The following is a 25,710-nucleotide window of genomic DNA, read 5'->3' on the forward strand; positions in this document are numbered from 1 at the left end:
CAAAGCCGGGTTCATGGTTCATGGTCTTCGGCTTTACCTTTCAGACAGTAGAACGCCCTTGCCATGGTGGGTTGAAGCCATTTCTAATGGAGGATTCAGCATGGCTAGAATGCTGTGACAACCTTTCAAATAGACTGAAACGCAACCTCTGAACTGGCATTTGTCACCAGTGTGAAAGGGCTGTTAGTGATGCAGAGTTCTCAAAGAAACAATCCATGCAAATTTTTGTACCTTCTTCCCAGGCCATAACCACTTCTGCACTTTGTCTACCGTCACAAATGCATTTCAAATATCACTTTAAAATATTGAAGTAAAACTTCCCTCTAAACCATTCAGAAAACTGTTCAAATGTGGAGCCTTTCACTAAAAAACCTGAAACAGAAATTAGAATAGGGGGTGATTCAAACAGGTTCCTTTATCAGGTCTCTGCTAGGCCCAAATGTGTCTCCTAAACATCAAATAAATGTATGTCCAGGCTGAAGATACCATAGCGTCTTTCAGTATGTGGGGCAGCCAGGTCTGTTTGTACAAGCGCTGTTAGCATCATTTGAGGGCACGCCATGCTAAATGCCCCTGTTTGTGAACTGCACGGTGCCTTGGCTCCAGAATTAACACAAACGTGCCAGAAAGGGTAAAGTATAGCTATCCCAGTCTCTGCAAGAAAAATGAGTCCTGAGAAAATAAACGGGTACATATCCACCAAAAAGAAACATGGGAGTATTTTACAAGGGTTTCTAAAAAGTTAATTTCTTTCAACACGCTAATGCTGGCAGTAGTATTTTTTGTGGTATAAAACAAAATGAAGATACTTTTTTATTTTGGCTGTTATGCTCTGAAAAACAGTTCACCTCATGTTTTCATAAAGACATTATTTGATTAGTTTGTGAATTTACTTATTAGGACTCCACAGCACACCACAAACAATCACTAACACTCAGAAATCTAATTTGAGCTTCACTTTTATAAGGGCATTTTGTTTTAAAATATTATGAATGATTCTTAATTGATCTCACATGAAATATATATATACATTTATAAAGTAATAAATTTGTCCCCTCAGCTGTGGTGATTAAACCATTGAGATTACTGACACATGCCACAAATGCCCATCTACCTTTGTATTGATATGCAAATCATGAGTTGTGGTATGAGTGCATCCTAAAAGCACATGAAATGGATTTCAGCTAAAAACTGTTTAGTATTCCAGGCATGCTTCTTTGTCAGACTATTTCAAATCAAATTGTTCCCATGTGCAGCCTGGCTAGGCTATGAAAGGAAAATATTCTCCCTGAGACCAGATAGCAGACACAGTGCCATCTAGTGCATATGCGCTTTATAGAGTATGGGACAAACCGCAGTGCAGATCCAAATTTTAGGCCTGGGATGAATTTCTACCCGCAGTCAGCTGGACGGGCAGCAGCCCACCGCGCCGTGTGTCGGATTCAATTGCCCCGTCCACACCCTGGGAGGGGGGGGGGGGCGGTGCTCCTTCACTTCTTGCCAGCACGGAGCTCTCTGGATCGAAAACGTCTGCAGAACAATACGCCTTTTGTGCAATAGATGCAACTGCTTCATGTCACGTTGTGGGTGGACGCCCGTAAAGGGTTAACCGTTAGGGGGTGGGTGCGACCACAGTTTGGGAAAACAAACAGCGGCCCAGCTTTTTGGCCCACTTACGACTCTTCAGAATCAATCGACCGCATGCTAAGGGGGCCCCAATACGCTCCACTCGCGGGGGCTCGATCTTACGAGCCGGCGGCACGTGAGCCGATTGATCAGGGCGCCAATTAAGACGAAGTCCAAGGAATCAGCGTGGCGGTAATGAAAACCGTACTCGCGGGCTCCTCTTTTCACTGACAGCGCTGCTGACAGCCTCAGTAACTGGCTCCAGCTGCATGTGGTGTTCCACTCTATGGGGTCGACTTGTTTTCCTCACAGTGTGACACAGCACTGTCCCTGCACACTATCCAGCAAGGAAAGGAACAATACTCTCCTCCATCTTGGAGACTGCCATTGTTCAGTTCACATACCTGAAGCTAATCGATGCAGTACAGACACCCTATAACTATGCTGCATTGCACAGATTCTACTATCATTAGCACTAGGCTTGTTATTCAATCAGGTCAATGTCGAATGACCAGGAAAGAAAGCTGACACAGGGTAAAAATACGTATTTCCATTCAGTATAATGTCATACACAATAGAAAAGAACAGAATAGAATATAAGAGAATTAAGCAGAATAGAATAGAATAGAGTAGAATTGAATAGAACACAATGGAATAGCAAGAATTTTGTGGTATTGTAAATATAACTGAAAAGTCTGCAAAGCAGGACATGGTTATGAGATTTTAGGCTCATAGCTATAGGGGAAAAATGCATATTTCACATTACAAATTTATTTATTTAATTCCCAAGCAAACAAATGTCGACAGGGACCACTTCTTGTTGAGCAATATCCCCAGTATATTTCACACCCTTACAAATTGTGTGTCAGATTTAAAGAGCAGATGACACTTTAATGACTGTACAAACCTCTTACACAGTTGGGAAACTCTCATGGGGTTGAAAAAAAAAGCACCAGGGAGCTCAGAGGGGGGCTTGAAAAAAGAGCACCATTAGACCTCCATCAGCATAACGGGGGGTGGAGGGGGCACACTGTGTACCACATGCCCATTCAAGGTCCTGAGGTGACGGGAGTGACACTTACCCTCTCACCGGGGTCTCCAGGGGGACCTGGGGATCCTTGTAGACCAGAGGGGCCAGGAAGACCCTGATAAGAAAGAAAACACAGTCAAAACACACTGTCCAGACAGAAGACAATACAATTACCACTCGTTAGCTAATTACAGTCACCTAAACGCTCAAAACCACAGGACTGTGCACTGCCACAGTCGTTACTTGTTTGGGCTGAACCCTTCCCCTACAGTATTTTTTCCATAATGTTCCTCCATTTAAAGAAAGAGGGTCGACTCATTTTCCTCTCTAAAAAAAGAAGTTGACATGAACATGATACTCACGGCGGGGCCTGGTGGTCCAGCGGGACCTTCAATAAGCATACCCTGGAAAAAGTGCAAACGGTAGCGAATATTAACAGGCTGTAAATCTGCAGATAGTGGAAAAAGACCAGAGACCAAAGGACAGAGACTGAGAGACGGTGTCTGTACTTTTATTACTGTCTTCCCCCCTTCCTTGAGACATATGACCAACTGTACGTTAAAAACAAGGAAATGCATGAATGAACATGAATACTGTATAAAATAATACAGTGATAAAATAAAAACCGAGCCAAAAAGCAAAGTGAGTAGCATGTGAAATGACAATCACATACTATGTGTTCAAATCCTGACTTTCTTTATCTGTGATCCAGGTTATGTTTTATGATGATGATGACTAGAATGGTCATGTGACAATGACTAAGATGCTAACAACCAATATGATGGTCATGATGATGATGATGACGATGATGACGATGACGATGATGACGATGGTATTAAACAAAAGTAAGCCAGGGGCAAGATCTAAAGATTCCCGATCTAAAGTACGTGCGCATCTCTGTGTTTCCATTCTTTGCTACGGTGATGTCACACTTACAGGCTCGATGACGGCAGGCTCGCCCTTCTCGCCCTTCTCGCCGAAGTAGCCCACATCGCCCCCAACCTGCAAATGACGGCATAAAGGCAACCATCACACCAGCTCTTGCCCCCGGTAGTTTAGGGTTTGTCGATAAAGAAAGCATGCATTCATATTTGGGAAACTGCGGCATCTCTTGTACAAGCAGTAGCCAGAGGTGGAAAGCAGAATTAGCACAGGAAATGCCGCAAACGGACAGCTGAGAGGAGAAGTCAGGAAATCAACAGGGGAGACATGCCAGACGTGATGTACTGTAACCGTTCCATCCCAGCTTGAAACAATGGCGGCTCACACAAAACACAACACAATCACAGTGCATCGATGTTGCGACAGTGAACATCAGGATTCACATATTCACTCGGTAACAATCTACGTTATGCGTAACATATGTTAATCAACAATGTTATATGTAGTTTTATCTAATAACATCTTACTGTCTCCATCTTGATATTTCAGCATTGACTGCCATTCTGTGAAGAGCACCAAGGGTTGGTCTCCAAAGGAACTAAACCCCGGGAATGTGGTTAGTTGGACATATCAAATCCTTTTTAAGTACTATGCTGTGCTTAATGTGTGCTTAACAAGTTATTTTAAACTGTGACTATACTGTGCGTGCTATTCTTGGCTCGGGTATTTAACTCAAACTCACTTTACTTTTTCTGCAGAATACAAATAGCATCTTACTGTCTAGTTCAACATGCATGTTGGATGTCAGTGGCAAGGTCACATTTTGAAATGTTTATTTTTCCTGATCACGACCATTTGTTAACCTTTAGGATGTCATGCTAACAGTATGTTATCATCAACCCGTTGGAAAATACATTTGGCTCCTCTTGAAAAATTTAGCTTGAGGGCAAATGACTAGGTACCAACTACAATGACTGGTAAATGAATATGTTGCAGGATTTTTTAGTATACATACACTGTATGAGAAGCTTTGGTCCGTTATTAAAGAGTATTTTGAGGACTACAACACAGACGCAATGGCACGAAACATAAGCTGCCTCTGGATGCTGCTTTGATGATTCTCTCATAAGATTGGCACTTGAGAATCGAGCCGTTCAAGTGCAGAAGATCCTTGCCACCTGTCTGTCCAGGACAGAAAACCATAGACACGCATTGCGGGCTGGGCTTGGTTTGCAGCGGGCGGTGAGAGCTCGCAAGAGCTGACACAATGAGGGAGCTCTGCCTGAAATCAATATGGACTTTTCAGACAGACACTGACTAATTTCCTGTCCTACAGACACAAGAATGTCCATGGAACAGCATTGCTGGCAAAATGGCTGCATAGTGTGTTTCCTTCACCAGCAGTGGTGGATTGCCCTGCATTGGGCTATATAAACTTCTTTGTTCATTAAATTAAATGGCAGCCAGCATTGCTGTCTGGGCATGTGACCTGTACCTTCCCTTACCTACATGAAGCTTGAAAAACAACGAATTCAAAAAGGACACACACAGCAAAGGTTGAGGGAGATCTACAAATTAGAACCAAACACTTTCCCAGGGTTTTGTTTTTTTTTTTTTGTCCGTAGAAGAACCCTAGTGCCTTTTCAGTTTTGGACATTAAGAAACAAGCTGTCGGCCACACCTTGTTTCACCAAACCTTGCTCTGTGACTGCAGCTGGCTGAGCACTGAGATCTCAGCAGACACAGGGGTGTAACGCAGTGACTGAGACAGAGATCAACGATATACATGTTTGGACAGTCAGATGGACAGTCAGTTCTGGAGAGATCATTTTTGTCCATAATCACTTCAGTATAGACAGTATAGTATTTGACATTTAAATACAGGCCTTCCCTACCCAACCCATTAATGCACTGTGTAGTGCTGGTCTTCAGAGCTGTTCACACTTATTTTAGCCCCAGGCTAAGAGCTATTTACTAGCATGTAGTTTTTGTAACTGTGTAGTCTTCTCTCTGTCTTATCCCGCGAATATGTATAATATGTCACATACCATCCAGTATATTTGCATAGCTAAGTGTTAGATTGTCTGGGATGAAGAGACAACACACAGGGCTGATGCAGTGATGTGAGGGAATGACTCTAAAATGCTGCACAATGACCAACCACTTTAAGCCTTAGCTTTCTGAATTTGTGGAGGAGGTGGCGCTGTGGCTAGCGTCCTCCACGCCGCGCGCTACGCCGTACTCACGCTGCTCTCCGTGATGTCGGTCTCAGCAGGCTCGCCTGGCCCGAACTCATAGGTGCTGCTGGTGGGCTTGGGATCGAGCGTGCCGTACTCGTCATAGACACCGTACTCGTACTGCTTTTTCTCAAACTCGGCCCCATCATACTCCTTGAGGTCATACTCCTTGAGGTCATACTCCTTGAAGTCATATGAGTCGGGCCCGGGGTCCACCTTCTCCTCGGCCTCCGCGGTTTCCGCGGTTGGAGAGGGCTTCTCGCCCACTTCCTCCACTCCAGTGACATAGTCATCAATAATTTCCTCTTCGACAGGCTTATTTTGCCCAAGCAATGAAGCAATGAAGGAACAAATAGGATTGTTAGTGAAGCTGTTAAGGCATAGACTACTGGCATATTCTACAGCTATGCAAATAAAATGAACAAAGCGTGAAGTACTCAAAAGCAGACTGGCAGGCGGAGTGTGGATGGCAACACCTTATTTTAAGCCCTTGAACGGTGATCCTGATTTTATGCAGTGTGATTGAGTTATATATATATATATATATATATATATATATATATATATATATCAATGCCTTCAGATTACTACATTGGTTATGCCTTAAAAATATGTAGATTTTTTTGTCTTTATATGTCTATGATTACAATCATAACTTGCATTTTTCTTACGTAAGACAGTATTCTCATTAGTTTCTGGGTCTTAAAATAAAAAAAAAAATCTGATATTCCAAATCTGTTCATTTTATATTGAATAACTGTACATTGATAGGTACAATTTCAAATCAGGAGCAGTAAATCTCAAAGTAATAATCTAGGTTTGTCAGATTTCCTGAAAATTAAGAAAAAATACAATTTATTTCTTATTAAAGATTAAGCTTAAGCTTTGTAAGCACACCTTCCTGACTAAAAATATGTCTTCCTTCAGAATTTGGTTTTTCAGTGCTTGACTAGCACTAGTGCTACTGACAAATAAGCATTAGGAATCCCACTAGTCCAGCAGTAGTCAAAGGAGACCTAAAATATGGTGTTGCCTTGATGATTGTAACAGTAAATGATGTGTCAATCACAAAATCTAAGGCTAATCTAATCTCTTTCCATTAGCCATATACATAACTTTCGGCTGAAATTATGTATAGTGGGAAAAGAGACTCAACCAGAGGTCTGAAGCAAGTCTGAAATTACATTATGGCCCATTTTGAATGTAACTGAAATGTGCTTTGTCCTTATCTCAGACTAAAAGGAATTTTCCAAAGAAGATGAATTCAAAAGAACGTGTGAGAAACAAAGCACATCCTCCTTAGACATGTTGCTCAGATATAAGGACAGATCACATTGCAATCAGTTTGAATAGAGGCCTGAAAGCATAAATTATGGATGGTTCATGAGAAACAATTACAGCAGAGGTGTGTCAAATGCACATTGCACAGCAATAATTTGCGCTCAGACAGAATGGTTCTTAAGATAAATAATTTTAACATTCTAGCATACACACAGTAGTCTTAACACTGCATGCACAATGATCAATTGCTTTTCATTTTAGCAAAAACTATTCTGTTGTAACTCAGAAAATCATTAATAAATTTACAAAATTTTAATCAATACTCATTTGACACACCTCAAAACACACTTAAAGGCATAACTGATTTAGGCTACTGGCAGCGTGTAATGTGACAGGGTGACCTTCACAACTGCAGACGCCAAACGTGAGGGACGCCCATGCAAGGCTTTTTCACCGGCATACAAGTTGCACGGCAAATGGCCTTTCACATTACACCCAATCATAATCTATGGTGAGTGGCATACCTGTGGCACAGGTAGCTGCCGAAGCCTTCTGCAACACTGGTCATAGTTCCATTAAAATGACCGTTCTGTGTCAGAGCTATGAAATCAAGCTGCTATAGAAGATCTATGAGTTGCGACCAAGCAGGGACAATTGCTTTGATGCCACATCTCACTGGAGGATGGACTGCAACTTGACTTCACACCGCCTAACTTCGTTGCTGAGTAGCCCTGGTATTTCACTGACAGTGTTTCCTCAGCGCAGATTTCCTGGATAATCATGTCGATTATGGGTAAGGCTGCATTCAGCTAGATTTACGTCTTTTTTCTTCAAGCAGAGAACAAGTAAGCTCTTAATAAAGGGCATTTTTCTCTCAGTAATCCTGGAGATTGGAGACTAGTTTCTCCTTGAAAAACACAACCCCTTTTTTGCCTTTAGGTATACGATGGTTGGCTCCCTTCACATTCAAACACGTTGTTTTGCTTTCTAACAGAAAGGTTTGAATTACCGATCAATTTATGCGAAGGTTGCACACAAATTAGGTAAGGTGACTGCCAAATTCTCAAAGCAAACAAAGGGAGACCATCCAAAAGTTTTATTCATTCGGTCACAGACAATTAAACTGCTTTCAGCTTTGTTTTCTTTATTGTGGTCTCTGTGAAGCTCAAAAGTGACTTATTCACCGGTGAATGGTCACTGATGTGAATCGAGGGGCATACAGTCTGTCATTATAATGTTCAGCATTCTTCAATCTGACTTAGCAGGGAAATGGTTCTGATTAATTAAAACCCGCTATGCCACACGGGAGTTCCAGTGCATTCTGGGAGGGCTTGAATCCAGCAGGCTTTCCAGCTCTCTTTAAATGTCATATAAAAGATGTAACAGAGGCAGGCCCAATGCAGGTGTTCAAACTGCAGCCTTGGACCGTCTGCACGGCGCGCCAAGAGACTCAGACAGCTCGCCAGGCTAAAGACCAAGGTCCCTCCGCCAAAAAGGAGCCAATCGCGCTCGCCGGCTCTGAGGGGGTGATGTCACTCTCTGCAGCAGGTCCCTTGCATGCCAACTCACGCATCGATATCTCAGAAACTAGGAGGAGTGGAGAGACTGGAGGGTGAAGGTTAATTTAATCCTGGATGGGAAAGAGTGTTGGACCGCGACCCTGCTGGATCAGGACTGGGGGTCTCTGTTCCTGCATGTCATCATACGTCTAAGTTTACCTCCGTAAAATAAACAATACAATTGGAATAAGCAATGAAGTCCAATGAACACCAGCATTTGCACATATAATTGGGCTTGTCCACATATTCCAGTGCTTGGATTGCAATTGCCTTCATATATCCCAACTGGATAGGATAAGGCATCACTGTGAACAACGGATATGTGTGACAGGCTGAATGATTGGCCCAACTGCAGGGCATGTGCCTCCACAGCTGTCATATGGCTCCGCCCACCTGTAAAGACCCATTGGAGTTTCCCCAGAAAATATTGAAGCAAATTCTTAACAGGGAAGGCTGGCAGGGCATTCTCTCTCTTTGAGAATATTTAGTGAGCATTCCTCTTCCTTGATTGCATGCACTGTTGTCTTAGTCAATCCATTCTGTACTTTGTCCTTGACTATCATGTTGAATTTACTTTTTTTCAGCTCTACCATATGACCTTGGTTGTCTCTATAATTAACAAAAACCCACGTGTGAAAAAAAAAAACTAAAGCTCATTTTAAATCTGTTTCTCATAATTAAAGACAGAGAACACAGCAGTTCAACGGGATAAAAGCCTAAAGTAGCTAAATATACCATAACAGAAAAGTACACATTTTCCAGCCAAGTAAAATACAAACATAACAGCTACATTTAAAGAATTCAAATGGCCCATCTGACTAGTTTCACAGAATTGCAGCCTTTCCCATCATTGACATGTACATATAGCTAGTAAATGTTTTATGTCTATCTTGCATATTCTATTTCCGTATTTCCTAGGCTAAATGAATGTGGTAATCTATTTAAATTACAGAAAACACTTGAATGAAATGTGTCTTTTAGGAATGAACAGACAGCCCTAAATAAGCCCTAAGTAAGCAAAATGAATAAGGATGCAGCATTCACCTTGTTTTTGCTCTATGGTGTATAACACACAATAGGAATCTACTGTTGGAGCTGTATCCAAGACAGACATTTGATGAAAAATAACAAACATCCAAAAAAAAGAACAACACAAGTTCCTTGAATTGTTCTGTTTTTGTCATTTCATTCCACATACTTCCTTGGTCACATGACTGTCCAATGTTTCCTCCATGTCCTCCTGGGGCAAGTACCAGAGTGAATGTATTCATTGGATTTGAAACATAACACATGGCAAAGTAAAAAAGTGGAGCGTTTACCTGGTTTGGTCCAGTCGTTTCAACAGGAGTCTGTGTCTGAGTTTCATCTAATGTTGCGTAGTCAGTTTCGCTCTCTGTATAATACTCTCCGTCTACATTGTTTAGCTGAGTTCACGTCAGGTTGAGAGAAGAGAAGAAGAATAACAAAGAAAAGTGTTAATACAGAAAAACACAAGTGTTATTTGCTAGGGTCTAGTAGTGTTACGCTGGTCTACAGGGGGGTTGTTAGGGAACGTTGCGCTCATCAGAGTTTCCTGTCACTATTACAGGAAAGATCTCGATGTGCTCGTCTGGTCTATCGTTACCCTTAGGTTGCGCGGTGCAGTAGCTTGGGGGCCAGACTTCGTGTGCTTCTTCTTAGCGCCTAATTTTTTATCTGACGTGACCTTTAGGGGTTTGGCCATAGACTTAGTTGATTTAGTTTTCGCTCTCTTCACTTTCCCAAACGTATAAAGTTTCATCATCTGTGAAAAGTGCGGGGAACAAATCAATGACATCGAGAAAACATAAACAAAGAGGTGAAAACAGATGACGCAGACTGAGAAAAGACATGAATAAGGAAGCTTCCCTGGTGTTTTCCCACTTGAGAGATACAGAGAGGCTTTGTGGCAACCAGTGGGAGAGAGAGGGCGGGTTTACAGCCTGAAGCCGAGCGGTGACAGACACAGAGACAAACCACACACAGTGGACACAGGAGAAGGGGGAGGGGCCAGTGAGCCCCATGATGACTGACAGCAAAACACCACATTTTCTTGGTTAATATTTTTACCTCTGTTTCAGAATAGGCGTCTTCAGTTGGGGCAATCTCAGTTTGAGTTAGTTCTCCATCACTGTAGTCATAGAATTCACTGTACTCTAAGTCATCAGTAGTGTACTGGATTAGAGAGGAAAGAAATGTAGCATAGCATTGTTAGCACAAACCGAAATGTAATGATTGAAAATGTAAATGCAAACCCAACAACGGGTTGCTTTAATATGTCAACCAACCAGACATATTACAGACATTTACATTCTTTCAATATGAATTTAGTAAAATGTTCTGTAGAAAGCACAAGAGGCAACTTCATTGCATATAAAACATATTAAAAGGTCTCATGTATGCCAATATATGGTTAAATATGCATTCAAAAACCTATGCAAAATACATTTATTTTCTATATACATATAGACAAAAAGCTCATCAAATCATGTCTACACATCCCCTGTTCAAAGAATTCATTAAACTGCCCTCAGGAAGACCTTATAGAGCTGCAACAGCAAATAAGAATATCTACAAAAAAGTATTTAAAAATTATTATTATTATTATTATTATTATTATGTTTAAATATTCCAAATTTTACAAAATATATTCAATTCAATGTGCTAGCATAGCTGTTCTTGCTTCTTTAATACATTCAATATACAGATTTTTAAAAACAATTTATACTGAATTTTACCACATATGCGTGAAATACATATTTTCTCATATATGTTGCATACTTGATTTTAATCATCACACACACATATGTATGCTCATGTACTTATTTATGACAATCAAATATGTTCAATTTCAGAAGAACACTACTTTGCAAAAACAGTATAGTTTCTCAAAGCAGTACTTCACATACATACTGACATCTCAGTCATTATTATCCACCCATACACAATGATAACATTGTGCACAACATAAGGAAAATTCAAATGAGTTAGAGCTGCATGAGTTAGGTGTTAACGACATAATAAAATGCAAGAAAAAAAAAGCTGTTGCAAACGTGATAGAAATAACAAACTATTTCATGCAGGAAGATTTCAGCTGTGAATAAAGACTGGAACGTCACTCTTAAAAAGGGCTTGGTTTTTACGACCCGCGCATTTTATAGCGTTTGATTTCTGGGCTTCTGCGCGTGTAGTGTCACTGGATCCGCGGAAGGCCTGGTGCCCGTCTCCTCCCCGGCTGTCACCGAGGCCAGCGCGCGGAGTGCTGCTCCCGGCCAATGTTAAACAGGATATGTGGCGGGCGAAAATAAAAAAACAAAATGATGTGGCTCAGGCCAGCCCTTTAACTGAGACAAGGTGCCTGCCTGTCGGCTGTCTTTTAGTGTACCGTTACTTCAGAGTAGCTGCATTGCTGTTAGCTTTGTGGCAGAACCCCTATGGCCTCACAGGGGTAGCAATTGGTTAAACATGGCCAGCAGCTATGACAGCACATAAATACGCTAAAAGTACAACAACTTGCACAAAAGTTTAAAAAAAGTGCAAAAATACAGCTTTTAAATGTAGATTAATTTTGTTGTTTTCAATAACAGTAAAAGGTTGCACCAAAGCTAAACATATCACAAATGCATCATCTCTTGTTAGAGCGAAAGCCAATTTGTGTATTTGCGAAGAAGGAATGATGAAATGTTTTGCTGCAGCCAGACTAGAACGCCTTGTCTCTCTCTTTTTTCTCTTTTTTTTCATTTAATTTGAAAGAAAAAAAACAGCAGCAGTCAAAACAAAGGCGAAGCAGATTAAGTTAACAGGCCAACCCTGATATCTCCACATCCATCACTGGGTGGATAAATATTAGCTCCGATGCAGCAGCTGAGCTAATAAAAAAAAAGGGCCCAGGGTCCATTTTGGCTGGCCGCCTTCCACCAGCCACAGAGAGAGGCAGCCCGGCAGACCATGTCAATTTATGTTACTGGATGTGCCCGGCTAAGAACGGTCGCAGTGAGAGGCAGGACTGCTGAATGACGGTCATAAATATCAAACTGCAATAATAAGAGCTCCTCCTCCCCCAGTCTCCTTTCCCTAACATGTGTTAGCAGGTATATTGCTCCAGCATGTGGCGTTGTGCCGCAAGGCCTCATGGGAAGGCATTGGAGAAAGTTTAAGGCCGAGTCGTAAAAGCCACGGGAGACGTCTTCTTCGGTCAACTGACAAACTGCGCAGGGATCCTTAGTTCCTGAATAAACAAAAGGATTTTCCGAGCATGGGCGCGCGCCTCGGATTGCGACAGTGCCATGGATCTTATTTGGCGCTCTTGTGACGGGAGGTCACCTGTCAAAACCAGATTAACTTGTCACATCCTGTTACTTGCTGAGGTACACTGAGGAATGGCAGTTTAATCTATAGGAGTAGTTGCTTTGTACTGTAGCTATTTTTACACTCAGGCATTATCACACTGATTACCTTGAAATGCACTACATCTTGAGATGCACTTTTCTGGCAGTAATGAAACCATGCATTTGAGGTATTCTGATTTAACAGGGTTTGGAGAGCCATGGGCCACAGTTTCCTTCAGAGACGAGGAAAGAATCTGCAGAAGTCGTTAGTGGAATAAATCACGGGCGACTCCAAAGCGGGCTCAGACTTCACGGCAAAAAAATGTTTCCACAGTGAGCTCATCAGCTATTTAGTGAAATACCATAGGAAAATGTTAGCCTTCCAGAGAAATACGAATACCAAATGGATGGGCAAAATGTCCTGTATTTTGATTATGAAATCGGCTACTAAGTTAAACCCGCTGAGATCATATAACCTAAGCAGCAGGAGCCATCTGCCAGCAGTCATAAAATCATAGGTCTCAAATGAAGTAAAGGGCAAGGAACATTTGTTAAAATAATCAAAGCAACTTACTCCGTTGAACTGCCACACTTGGACTCTTCTCCACAATCAACACAATTTTTTCTCTCTCTTTCTAGATAGGATTTCTCTTACATTGTTATCTAGTATCAGGGTAACAAAATAAGGTCATCATAAAACAACAGAGGCCTTTTCTGAGTTATCAAATAGTGGTAAACATGAGTTGTTTCTTCTAAAATCTGACAACATAAGCCATTTAGAGAGAGAAAAATTCCTGCCACTGGCGATATCTGTGCTGCAAAGTGATTGGCTGAGAAAGTGCCTGCTAAGAGGCTTTGGGCCTATAGGGCGGCAGGAAACGGGGGGCCTCATGGGAGGTAGGGAAGGGGGTTTACATGGCAGCGCATGCAGGCCTCTCTTGGGGCCCGGATACTGACCTCGTCCTCTGGTTCCTGAGCCTGGGGAGTCTCTCGGTGGGGGGTCTCACAGTCGGGACTGTAGTGCTCACAGTAGTCGTAGGCTGCCCGGGGGTCGGCCACGATGAGCAGCTGCTGGATGTCACCCTACAAAAACCCCACATCGCATTAGTGCCTTATCTTCCATCGCTGTGGCAACACGGCTTTCAATGATGCTTGCAGTGGTATAGGGGGAAGCAATATCTATACCAATCAATAAGAGAATTGAATCTGAGCTCAGTGAATCCACAGAGTCTATCAATAACCCGTCACGCTCCTTATTGAACTGGGATGATATTGCCTCAGAAGACTGATGTTTATCTCAGTGCCTCTTCGGAAGACGGTACTGACCAGAAAATCTTACTAAGGCTATGGTAATCTTATACAAAGGTTTTTTCTTTATAATCTGTATTTATTGCTGCATCATGAATATTAATAAAGTCCATTAAATGTAAATGATGACAAATCAACCCACATTACATTTCAAGGCTCTTGAGCACAAACAGAATCAAAGCTATCAGCTGTCAGGTAACATGAATCTACGGATCCATACTACACATAAAAGCCATGTCTGCTCACATTACAGCATGTGCAAATATGAACTGGCTCTGAACTCAGTGATTTGTACCTCAATTCTTTAGGCACTTATTTCTCTCTTCCATTTACATAAGGAAATAAAAGATGTGGTGTAAAGATTGCCACCATATTCTGTTTTTTATAATGGACCCTCATGTTAAGATCACATGACCATCAGCTCCTGTTTAACCTGGGCGGAGACCACTCTTCCACGGAAAGAATGCGAGCTCCGGTCTCAGCTGAGAAATGTCCTCAAGTGTACACTTTGGGGGGGGGGCTGTCTGCAACTCAGAGGCCACTACACTGCGTTCGCCCCCACCACCAACACCCCCTCCCACAACCATTAACGACTCAGAGTCACATTTCACAGCGCAGTTGTGCTTTAATTGTAATGGAATGGCAAAGATAAATAACTGCAGCCATATTTATGTGAAAAATCCCAAACTGGTCTGGTTTTCATGAACATTTGGAGAGGAGAAATTCACCCCCACCACCACCCAATCCCCCCCACCACTTTAAAGCCGAGGGCTCTTTGTGCGGCCTTATCCCAAGGAATTTTTGCACCGGTCTCTTTTCCGCTGCTGCCGAGAATGTTAACTACTGCCGCAAGACCACAGGAAAACCTTAGCTGACCTGCATTCGTTATTTCACGCTATGGAACACCGTGCCATAAAAAAGACAGCGCCACAAATTGACACCATGTGAAGGAGACGGAAGACGAGCAGGGTGGCCCTATGGAAACAAATAAAGAAATGTAACTGATACAAAGCAACAGGGATTCCTTCAGCATGAGCGTATCTCTCTGGAGGATGTGTTCCTTTCCGCTACCTGGTGCCTCGTAAATAAACGCCCCGAGAGAGTGTCCGCTAAATATTTGTGCGACAGGCCAGTAAACAGACGTACATCACCCCAGTGTTTGTGTCCCCTATAGTCTCAGCCAGGGGAATGGCGAGTCCTTTTCTGCGAACCTCTATGTTGCAGTCCGCTTAGATTTACAACCTCACAATCTTTAAGAATAGAACCTATTACCTATTACCCTTACCTATTAGAAAAAATTGACCCAACAGTAGTTTCCATTCAGCTAAAAAGCTATTTCCCTTTTTTTCTTTTTCTCACTAATATTTTATGACTTGAGTAGGGGTCACAAATTTATTGACCGAAACAGAAAGACACCCTTTGAGGTGTTTCTTTACATACTTCCTAAAAAATAAAGAAGTACCTAAACTAGCTAAAATAGCACTGGCATCTTTCCAGTCTAATCTCAGTGAGCTGTTTTCTTATGGTTGAGTGTCCAATATGGGCATCAGTTCCAGTGCTCACCCTTTTCTTTTATCTTAATTCCACCAAAAGCTTGAATTTGGTGACAAAAGGAGGAAACAACACTTGCCCGAGTCGTGCTTGTAAATTAAAGACAAAATGCAAAGCAGTACAAGTGAGCGGAAGCCAAATTTCTGTACTTTATTGTGGAGTGGTTCTCAACACCGTTCTCCTCGCTCCTCTGGCCTATTTCCGCTCAATGGCGATGAAACCGCGCTGACGTCTGCTCTCGTTTGTACTGCAGTCTGCACTCGAGGACGCGAGGGGCGGCCAGCGTGCGGAAACCCAGTCCTCAGAGAAGATAGACCCAGAATGAAGCTCGCACTGGCCTCAGACGATTATGCAGCAATTATTCATACCGCTTTCTGGGACTCCAACCTCTCTGGCATGATCTGAGGACTCCTGAGAATGCTTTTGATGATACACTCACGGCTTTCTCAGCTACACTTTTGGCGGGAAATGCTAAGGAATAAATCTGCTTCCAGATAACGGAAACAAGCAGCCTTATCTTCTTATACTGTAAGTGCTGAGTGTGCTCCAAAAGGCACTTCACTTTAAATGGCAAGGGGGTGACTGGGGCCCGGGAGAGAACGGGAGAGAGGCGGGTTGCACGCTCCAACTTGCTGAGTGCTCTATGCGCGACCCAACCAAAAACATCTGTTTTTTTGAGGTCCCGACAGTTCGTTTTTTAAACAGCGGCTATCTCAGGAATGTCTCACATGCGTACAGTAAAGTACAAACGCCGACACAATGAGTAACAGCCCGTTGCATTGTGTTCTGAGGTTTTGGGTCTGTGTCTCGGGGGGCGGCCTCCCCACCCGCTGAGACGCAGAAGCTGGTGCGATTTCAGAAGCCTGACGGCCGGGTCTTACTTTAAATGCCCTGGCAATAGGCAATTTATGAGAAATAAAAAACGGCTTCAGAGAAACCCAGTTTCTTAATTTCATAAATGGTTATATAGTGCAGTGATTTTTGACTGTTAGCAATTACAGTTTCCCTCTTTTGATCACACAGCTCTTGTGGAGAACCCTCCCAGTTTCTTAATTTCATAAATGGTTATTTAGCACAGTGATTTTCGACTGTTAGCAATTACAGTTTCCCTCTTTTGATCACACAGTTCATGTGGAGAACCCTCTGTTCCCCTTCTTCAAAAATGCTTCTACATAAATATGTTTCCTGCATATTCATGTCCTTTTTTGATGTCCTTGCATGTCACCATTGATTTAACTACATTTCCCAACATTTTACATTCTTGGGAGTCTGAACATTTTTCTTTGCTTGGCAGGCTAGTGCGGTTAGGTTAAACAGCACAGGGCACATTTTGTATGAATTAAAAAAAATAACCCCACACGCATCAGTTACTCTTGGCAACAACTGTACATACGGGAACACAGAAATGCGAAAATAAATCACTGCCTGGTTGAAATCTTTGTTTGTATTGATTTTGGCATTATTATACGTAGCAGAAGTAGAAAATTACCAGGCGCACATGGCGCACATGAGAAGTGCTGGATTAGCACAATGGCTAGTGTTCACAGGCCCCACTTCAGTCGATCGCCTATAAGTGGGCAACATTTCAAGTGTTTATAAGACCATGAAATCCAGGGTTGGCACGGCACCGACAATGTTAAATACATGTGGCCTCTGGCGAGAGAGGCTTGGGGGGGAAATTAGCGAGATCAAACCCGAGGCTTAGTGGAGCTGACGCACGCTGCGTAATTTTGTCACCTCTACGTCCCACAGCGAGCACTTGACCTCGAACGGACCCCGTTTTACTTCATTCACCACAGGTTCGCGGTCATGAAGGCAGCACCATGGCAAATTGTTGATGACACGCAGTGACATTATGAAATACTGATGTAATTTCCTGCATCACCATAGAGTACAAAGGTGACTGTTTTGGCCCTACTTGTCAGGTGAGGGGCAGTCTAATGTGTTCATTCCGCGATAATGTTATTTTAGCAATAAGCTGTATCCTGGCCATTCTTCAAAGCTTTCATTTTCATATAAGACCCAATTACCCTGCACTGTGCCAGCCAGGATTTGAACCTCTAACCCTGTGACACTAAACCCTTCTACCTACTACACTAATTAAAACCAAAGCTAGCCAAAAATTAGCAAGTATTCAACATATACTGCACACCTATGGTCAAACAGCCAAGAAATAAACTAGGAAGAAACCCAACAGTGCGAAAAAGTGTAGTCCTTTTTTCATTCTGTAGTCTGCACAGCTAACAGTGATGTGACAGTATGTTCTGTAAGACAGTAGCCTTGTGTACATAACATGTCATGCTGCTTTGGGCCTTAGGCAGTTGCACATGCTCCTCAACACCTGGAGAGACTGTCCAGGTGGGACGCCTCAGTCATTGACTCTTTGTGAACACCTGGAAAGCATTAACGCTCCTCTGAAGTGCATCTTCAGCAATAAGCTGTGGGGTCGAGGTCAGGGGAAAATACCCCCGCAGTCTTACAGATGGAGAGCTCCACAGTTTGTCAGGTGGGCCGAAGACGCCAGATCAGATGCGCGATAAAGGGCACCTGGGGATCTTCACTGGATAAAGGTAAATGCAAACTCAGTGAGCGTTTGATTGGACATAACAAGAGCTTATAATCCAGCCAGGTAAAGGCTGCATCCTTGCTGGGATGTCCAATGAAATGTTCTCCATTGTCTTTTTTTTCAAATATGCCATTTTGGTATTTACAAGCAGTTTCAAGCTCTTGTTGATACATGCATATGAAATAACAAGTGGAAGGTAAACTAGTGATAACTTTTCAGACCAACACCCTTGGGGAGTTAAAAGAGCAGGATGGTCTGGTTCTGATATCAGGACTCAAATCACATACCCAGGAGCCACAAGATATTTATCGTGAAGGGAGGCGAAAACAGACACAACATCGACAGCTACTTTGTTTGGAGCCAGAGTTTCATCACAGCCATGAATGTTCAAAACCACATGGCATTTCCACTCATCTTTATTAGTGACATTAATATGATGAACAAGATGACCTTTTTGTGACTGCAGCGCTCCATGTGGTGTATTAATTTGACCAGTATGAGGTCGGCGGGGAGGGTGGAAGCATTAATTGACCATGTCTGGTCATGGAAGGTTGCCTGACACCAAGGTCGACAGACCACAGCTCAGCAAAGCACTGTTTCCACGTGTGAATAAGGAAATGTCATTTGATCTTACCAATTGTCTTAATGCAAACTCACAGACATTAATCACAGCAGTGTTTTCTCTAACGAAACCCCAATGTGAAGCTTTGATTTCAACGTTAAAGCACACTCCAAAGCAATAATTGGACCACATGAAACAAAACAGTTGCTGTGATGAACACAAAAAGATTAAAGGCCTAAGTCAGTGTGGGCTCACCTTTGACCTTAAAAAGGTCCTGGGGGTACTATGAGAAACTGAAACCCAGGGAAAGTATTGGATGCAGCAGGGCTTTATAAATTAGCTTTTTAAGACCCATTGTGCCTGGTAAGATTCAATTAGAGCTACATGTTAAATGAGAATCATAATTTATGCAGATTCTTTAGCAAGAGACAGCCCTGAGTGACCTTTAAAGATTTTTTTTTTACGTTTCACACACACGTCTGTGATTCATTTTCTTTGATGTGATAGATCATTGCTTAGCACTGAGTAATTACTTAAGCTGCCACTTGTTTTATAGAACATCAGTATAAAGGAATTATGCTGTGCTGAAGTATAATTGTTAGGCACATGTTTTTCCTTATTTTAGCACACTTTTTCTGCTGGATATACCAGATGTTGATGTTGGCTGATTTGTGCATTGTAAGTCTGATCACATCTGTGATACGTATTTAATGAATCATGCCATGTTAGCCTTGTATGTCACTCTCAGTAAGACAATCCGAGAAATAAATAATACCAATACTACCGCTACTAAAAATAAGAAAAATAGTAATAACAGTATTAATACTTATTATTATCATTGTTAATATTCTGGACTTGTGCATAAGAATGATCACAGGACTGATTACAAATGAGTAAAAAAATCTTGTATGTTAAACATCCACCTTTTCACGGCTGCGAGACAGCCATCTTGGAGACACACCCCTGCGACCCAGACAGAAGGCGGGAGCACGCAATCAACCGATCACTGTTCTCAACCTGTGCGAGAACGCAGAGCAACCCCGGTGAATGCAGAAAAAAAGCGCACTTAATGCTCTCCAGATTTCCAGCTTTTCATCAAATGCGGCCTTTGTGGGCATAGAGGGGATAACGTTTCTTTTTAAGTATTGAGGGCAGACAAATGCCATCTGCGGGCTGAATATTAATGCTGTTTCCAGGCAGGCTCACACAAAGCAATACCTCCATAGCCAGTTCTGACTTTAATATCTCTCCACATCCTCTCTCTCTCTCTCTCTCTCTCTCGCTCAGTCTACCTCTGTCTCTCTCACCCTCTCTCTCAGCCTTCCTTTCTCTCCCTCTCTCGTCTCTTTCTCTCATTCGACCTCTCTCTCTCTCTTTCTCTGTGCCGTCCTTGCTCTTTTCCTCTGTCTTTCAGTCTCTCTCCCTTGTCTCTCTCAGCCTTTCTTTCTCTCTTTCCCTCTTTCTTTCAGTCTTCCTCTCCCTTAACTCTCTCTCTCTCTCTCTCTCTCTCTCTTTCTCAGCCTCCCCCCTCTCTCTTAACGCGGCTACTGAATTCCACCAAAAGGCCCTGGTGAACATCCCCTGAAAAGAGTCAAGCGATACCTTATAGTTCTGCTGGGACCCCTTAAGTAGTAAAACATGTTTAGCAGGAGGGTAGGAGACAGAGCAGGGGGGAGGGAGTGGGGTTGAGGGCGGTGAGGGTCTGGGGGGGTGTATAACATCTACGCGTCTGACATGAACTGTCAGGGACTGATGAATAGTCAGTCTTATGGCTTTGGCTCCATGGGGCGCTGGTGTAGGGGGGACGTGGGGGAGGGAAGAAGGGAAGAGCGGTATAGAAAGGCTTTCATTCATGGAGCACAGTGCAAGGCTCGCGCTGTCAGATGTACTTTGAAACCAGGACCTGCGCCATGCACTGGAATTTTTTGTTCCAAAATAACAGAAAAGTGGAAATAAACGAAATGTTTTTTTTTTTTGGAAACGTGTAAAAAATTATCCAAAAACTACACCACTGATCGACGAAAGCATGGCTATCACTGCAATCGTCCCACTCACAACAGCGCAAATGGAGTTAAAGTGCCCCCACCGTATGGGCCTGACGCTGAATGCGATAAGTGGTCCCGACCTGATCCCGGGCCAGACGGCCATCATTTAGCGAGTGCTATTATTTTTCTGGTGAAGACATTAAATGCAGCTGTGATTCATTGCTAGGCTGAGTACGCCGGGGAGGGGTGCTGGAGCCCATCCTCGAGGAGAGAGAGCTAGCTGAGGGGGACCCACACAGACTCTCTGTTTCCAATCTGGATGCGCTCTCAGAAACGGGACCCCTTCGAAACAGAGAGAGGAAAGGAAAACGGTACGTCTCGTGGGTTTAATTAAAAAAAAGAAAAAAAAAACAATCCAGGTCCCGCATCAGTCGCGGTATCTTTAAAACAGCCATGGGCCTCTTAGCCAGAAAAGAAGTCACATTGCAATCACATTTTCCTCTGCTGCAGCCACTCCCACCATACCGACCAGACACCTGGTTATCCATTCAGACTGTCAAGAAACATTCAATTATAGGGCACCTCATGTCCTTTTCCAAAAAAATTACCAATAGTAAATCCACAGTCATGTATGATATGCAATTAGGGTTTCACATTCACTTTCAGCTACCTCTAAAAGTTTTTTGAATTAGACCTAGAAACCTAAAAACTGACACCACGCCCCAAAAACACTAACGGGGTTCAGTGAGGGACAGTTGCGTCACCAGTGGTGTGGGGGAGGGAGGAGGGCAGACTCTTACACACCACAACGGATTAACGATCATACCTCAATGTCATCGCCCGTGTGCCTGCTTGACCCGTCGGGCCACCGTTAGCGGCAGCGATGACGCGGCCGCGCCACGGACCCTGGTTTGAAGCCGCGAGCCTGTTCAGCCGAGCCGAGGTGTCACAGTGGGGGAGCTAACTGACAGAAATTAGCAGCCCCCAACAAACAAACAAGCTGTCAAGCGCTGACTGCTGGTTCCCAGATGTCTTTGTTCTGCGCCAGTATGTGGAGGCCTTTCCCTGTCATGTGGCAGACTCAGTTTCGTCTACATGAAGGCCGCGCCAGTTTCACCGAAAGCTGAGCACCTAGAGCTTTTGTGCGGCAGGTGAAAGTGCTCACTGGAGAAACAATCCAGAGACATCAGACATTTTCACTTCTTAAAAAGGAACAGGTATAGGAAAATATAACACTACTACAGAATAATAACAGAAAAAAATATGATTGTGGGATTATGGTGTCACGAACATTCCTGCATGGATGGAATGGAAAACCATCGTCTAATAAAAAGCAAATCCTGGCAGCGCTCTCAATCTGGGATTTTTAGACCCTGCAGCGCCATGTCCGAGAACTGGAGCAACACGAGTAAAAACGTGTTACTGACTATCGTTAATCAAAACTGACAGCTTTGGAGATTCCCAACACAATTCAAGACTGTTTCCAACCCCCGTAATGTGTGACAGATGTTTACCCGGCGAGTGCTAATTGGTGATTATCGCAACGCTTGCGGTGATCGAAGATGTGACTGTCGTGCCGGCACCGCATTGCGTGCAAACGCTTCCGAGGAGGGAGATGTCTGAGGCGGCCCGCTGGTGCAACGCGTTCTTGTGTTACCACAGCTATTCGCCTCCCTCAGAGCTCGCTTCTCTAAATGGGACCAGGTAGCCGAGATGTGGTGTCAGCTCGGATACGTTAGACTGGAATCGTCTTCAACTACTGGGAAGCCATGTGGTGTAGTGGGAAGGAGCAGGGCTCGCAACCAAGGGATTGCTGGTTTGATTCGCTGGGGCACTGCAGCTGTACCCTTGGGAAAGGCACTTAGTCAAAAATTGCCTCAGTCCATATTCAGCTGTACAAATGGACAAAACTTTAACCTGTGCAAGTTGCTCTGGATAACAGCATCTCCTAAACAACAATACAACAAGAATCTTGCTCTCACTTTTGTATTGAGTCTGACAGAGCCCTTCGTTTTGAACGCTGCCCCTCCATGTTGAGTTACAAGCAAGGACAGAGTGGAATAGGGAACTACAGCCTTTGAAGGCTTCAAGAGTGGTTCTGTGGGGGGGGGTTAAAAAAACAGTTAAACGGTTTGGTTGACCTCATGCAAGCATTTATAAATCTGCTTTGTAAGGGCCATTAAGTTAGTGCTGGCATGTTACATCTAGCCATATCCCCAGGGGTTCATTTTAATTTCAGTTCATTAACTCAATTAGCCTGATATGTTATATGGTAATTGTAAGGTAAACTGTTTGCCATTTACTAGAGAACAGTTCTGGCTACTGTCTGAGGTATTAAAGTTCAAATTTGGACCCACTTAGGCGGTTGCATTTACAGGGCTTCGTGGACCCTGGACACAGAACAAGACAATTTTAGGTAATAATAAATGGACAGCAAACACTCGAAAACTCTGCAATTTTACAAACAGGCCTTAGTCCGCTACCCACAACACGACATCTGCTTCGGTATTTCATTCCCCTGTAAAAAGACTTCATTTTTCCAATACTTTTGGTAGGTCACAATTCTCTTGCAACTACCCAGACTATGACCTGCAACAAATAAGTCAAAATCATTCATGCTTTACAGGGGAAAATAATTATGGCTTAGGAAAAAAGACTTTCTCTCTAGGAACCACTGCAGTGTCAATCCAGTATGCACTGATGACCACCTGTAGTCGTCTAAACAAGGGCCTAAGAGGGGCAAATAAAACAATGCTCTCTTCACTCTCTTGCTATAAAGAAGGGGCACACTTCTTACACTGGCAGATTTCTGTTTTAAATAAATAAATAGCATGTGCTTTAGCTGAGTGTGAAACTCCACTGTAGTTTTACAGAACTCTTTGATTTGGAAGTTCCCTTATGGTGCTAAGATGAGAGTATGCTCAGAGGAGAGTAGGCCTCCCCCAGCCTTCAAAGGTACCCTGAGTTTTTCAATGACGCATTAAACCCCAGGGAAAATGTTTGGACAGACTCGTTTATAAATTGGCCTAACTGGAGCCCTTGGAGGTACGAACCCAACCTAGATCACGTCCTGAGTCCTGTTAAGGAGAGCTCATGCTTATTGGTCGGTTCAGAGAGATGATGTCATATGGATGAGCTGGCAAAATGACAGATGCTGGGTGCCCAGGAGGGGCTCAATTCTGGAGCCTTCCAACCCATTGTAGAAAGAAAGAGACACTACATTTGAACAAGGCACAGACAGTAAATGTATCAGAGAAGAAGAGTAAGCCATTCAGCTGATAATTCAAAGACAAAGTGACATGAAATCATCACTTTAAGAAGACCAGACACAATAAATTCTACTAAACAGACTTTAGGCAAAACCTGGACTGGGTTATAAATTTTGCATAGCCTTAGAGTGCACGCATCTGAATCCATTCCCTTAGGCTGAGTTCCCAGTACTTACTGACTTCTTCCACAAGCCTTTAATCTCTCTGAAGCTCTGATCAGCTACACATGCTAAATGCTAACAGTAAAGTAAACTGCTGTTTCTTCTTTCTTTGTCTTTTTTTTATCAGAGGACAACTCTTCAAGTGGTTTTAAGTCTGTGATTGGGGGAGGGGGGGGCTGTCTGTCGAAACAAGCCAGACACAGAAAGCTGAGTCATTCCTAAGCAGCGCTTCATTTGCAGGCGTCCAAGCCCCCTTCACCTTGGGGAGTCCACAATATTTCATGCCCAGAGACGACATACCTCCCAACAGCTGAACTGAAACGGGTCACCACCACGGAAAAATACCCACGGACACCAAATCTCTGAGGGACGCTCAGCTCTAGAGACAAATGGTTTCCGGTTACACGTCGCCGCTAATGCACTGCAATTACTCAAACCAAGGCAATAATATAGCCCACTTTTGACCCAGAAAAGATTTCCCCTCTTTCCACGTTGCATACATTGCCCTGTAAGCCCATATTTTTAATGTCATTATTTTCACTGTAAACATTTGATAATAAATACTGAGAAGAAGGCTTAACATTTTCCCCATCTGTTTCAAACCAAGGCCCTTGTTCAATCTAAACCCATTGTGTCCACCCCATTGAACTACTTCATTTTTTGATAGACTATTTTGATCATTTTGCGTACCAAACTCACAAGGCTGATTGCAATTTTAATGTCCGTTAATAATGCAGTGAGTTTTAAAAGACAGTTTCACAAGGACACAGATATGAGAGCTCAGCCAGATAAAAACTTAATTCCTGCAGACATGTGGCTGCTAAAGTAGCGGGTTTCGAGACATCTACGACCCGCAGGCAAACATTTATCAGCCTGTTCTCATTAGTCTGAATTCCTCCTCTGTGCTTCAAAGCAGACTAACAACATATTGTACTGCAAGTTAGCATTCAGCTATGCTGAGCGTTTTTTTGCACATAGTTTTCAGTGCTTTAAAGACCCCCAGCACAATAGTGGGAGGGTAAGAGTTATTAACTGCGTGTGTACATTAAAACCAGGTCCTGTGGGCAAGGTCCTGTTAAATACAGAGCTGGAACTACTAAAGGTATGCTAGGAGTCATGGGAAGTGGTTTACTCTAAAACATCTTTGGCTTGAACTGAACTCTCTGCATGGCCTCTATTCACTAATCGATTTGGACTAATCAACCATTTTAACCCAAAGCGTTAAAAAGTTAGGACACAGTCTATTATATAACTCTCTAGTTTAACAATGCATCTTACTAAAGCATTGTATATGTACTCTTTACAATCCCAGCATTTGTCTTGTCACATCAAATTTCAGTGCAACTA

General features: G+C 43.0%; 1 protein-coding gene across 1 annotated transcript in view; it reads right to left on the minus strand.

The window, feature by feature from the left end:
- LOC118795494 (collagen alpha-1(XI) chain-like) overlaps nt 1-25,710 on the minus strand; it is a 101,327-nt gene that overhangs the window by 58,735 nt on the left and 16,882 nt on the right. The window contains exons 5-11 of the mRNA XM_036554018.1: nt 13,919-14,044; nt 10,704-10,808; nt 9,935-10,039; nt 5,785-6,090; nt 3,593-3,658; nt 3,019-3,060; nt 2,709-2,771 (exon numbers count right to left, since the gene is read on the minus strand). Coding sequence (XP_036409911.1) covers nt 2,709-2,771; nt 3,019-3,060; nt 3,593-3,658; nt 5,785-6,090; nt 9,935-10,039; nt 10,704-10,808; nt 13,919-14,044 — 813 coding nt within the window. The remainder of the gene's footprint in view (nt 1-2,708; nt 2,772-3,018; nt 3,061-3,592; nt 3,659-5,784; nt 6,091-9,934; nt 10,040-10,703; nt 10,809-13,918; nt 14,045-25,710) is intronic.

This window comes from Megalops cyprinoides, chromosome 20 (assembly GCF_013368585.1).
Source record: "Megalops cyprinoides isolate fMegCyp1 chromosome 20, fMegCyp1.pri, whole genome shotgun sequence".
Lineage (NCBI taxonomy): Eukaryota > Metazoa > Chordata > Actinopteri > Elopiformes > Megalopidae > Megalops > Megalops cyprinoides.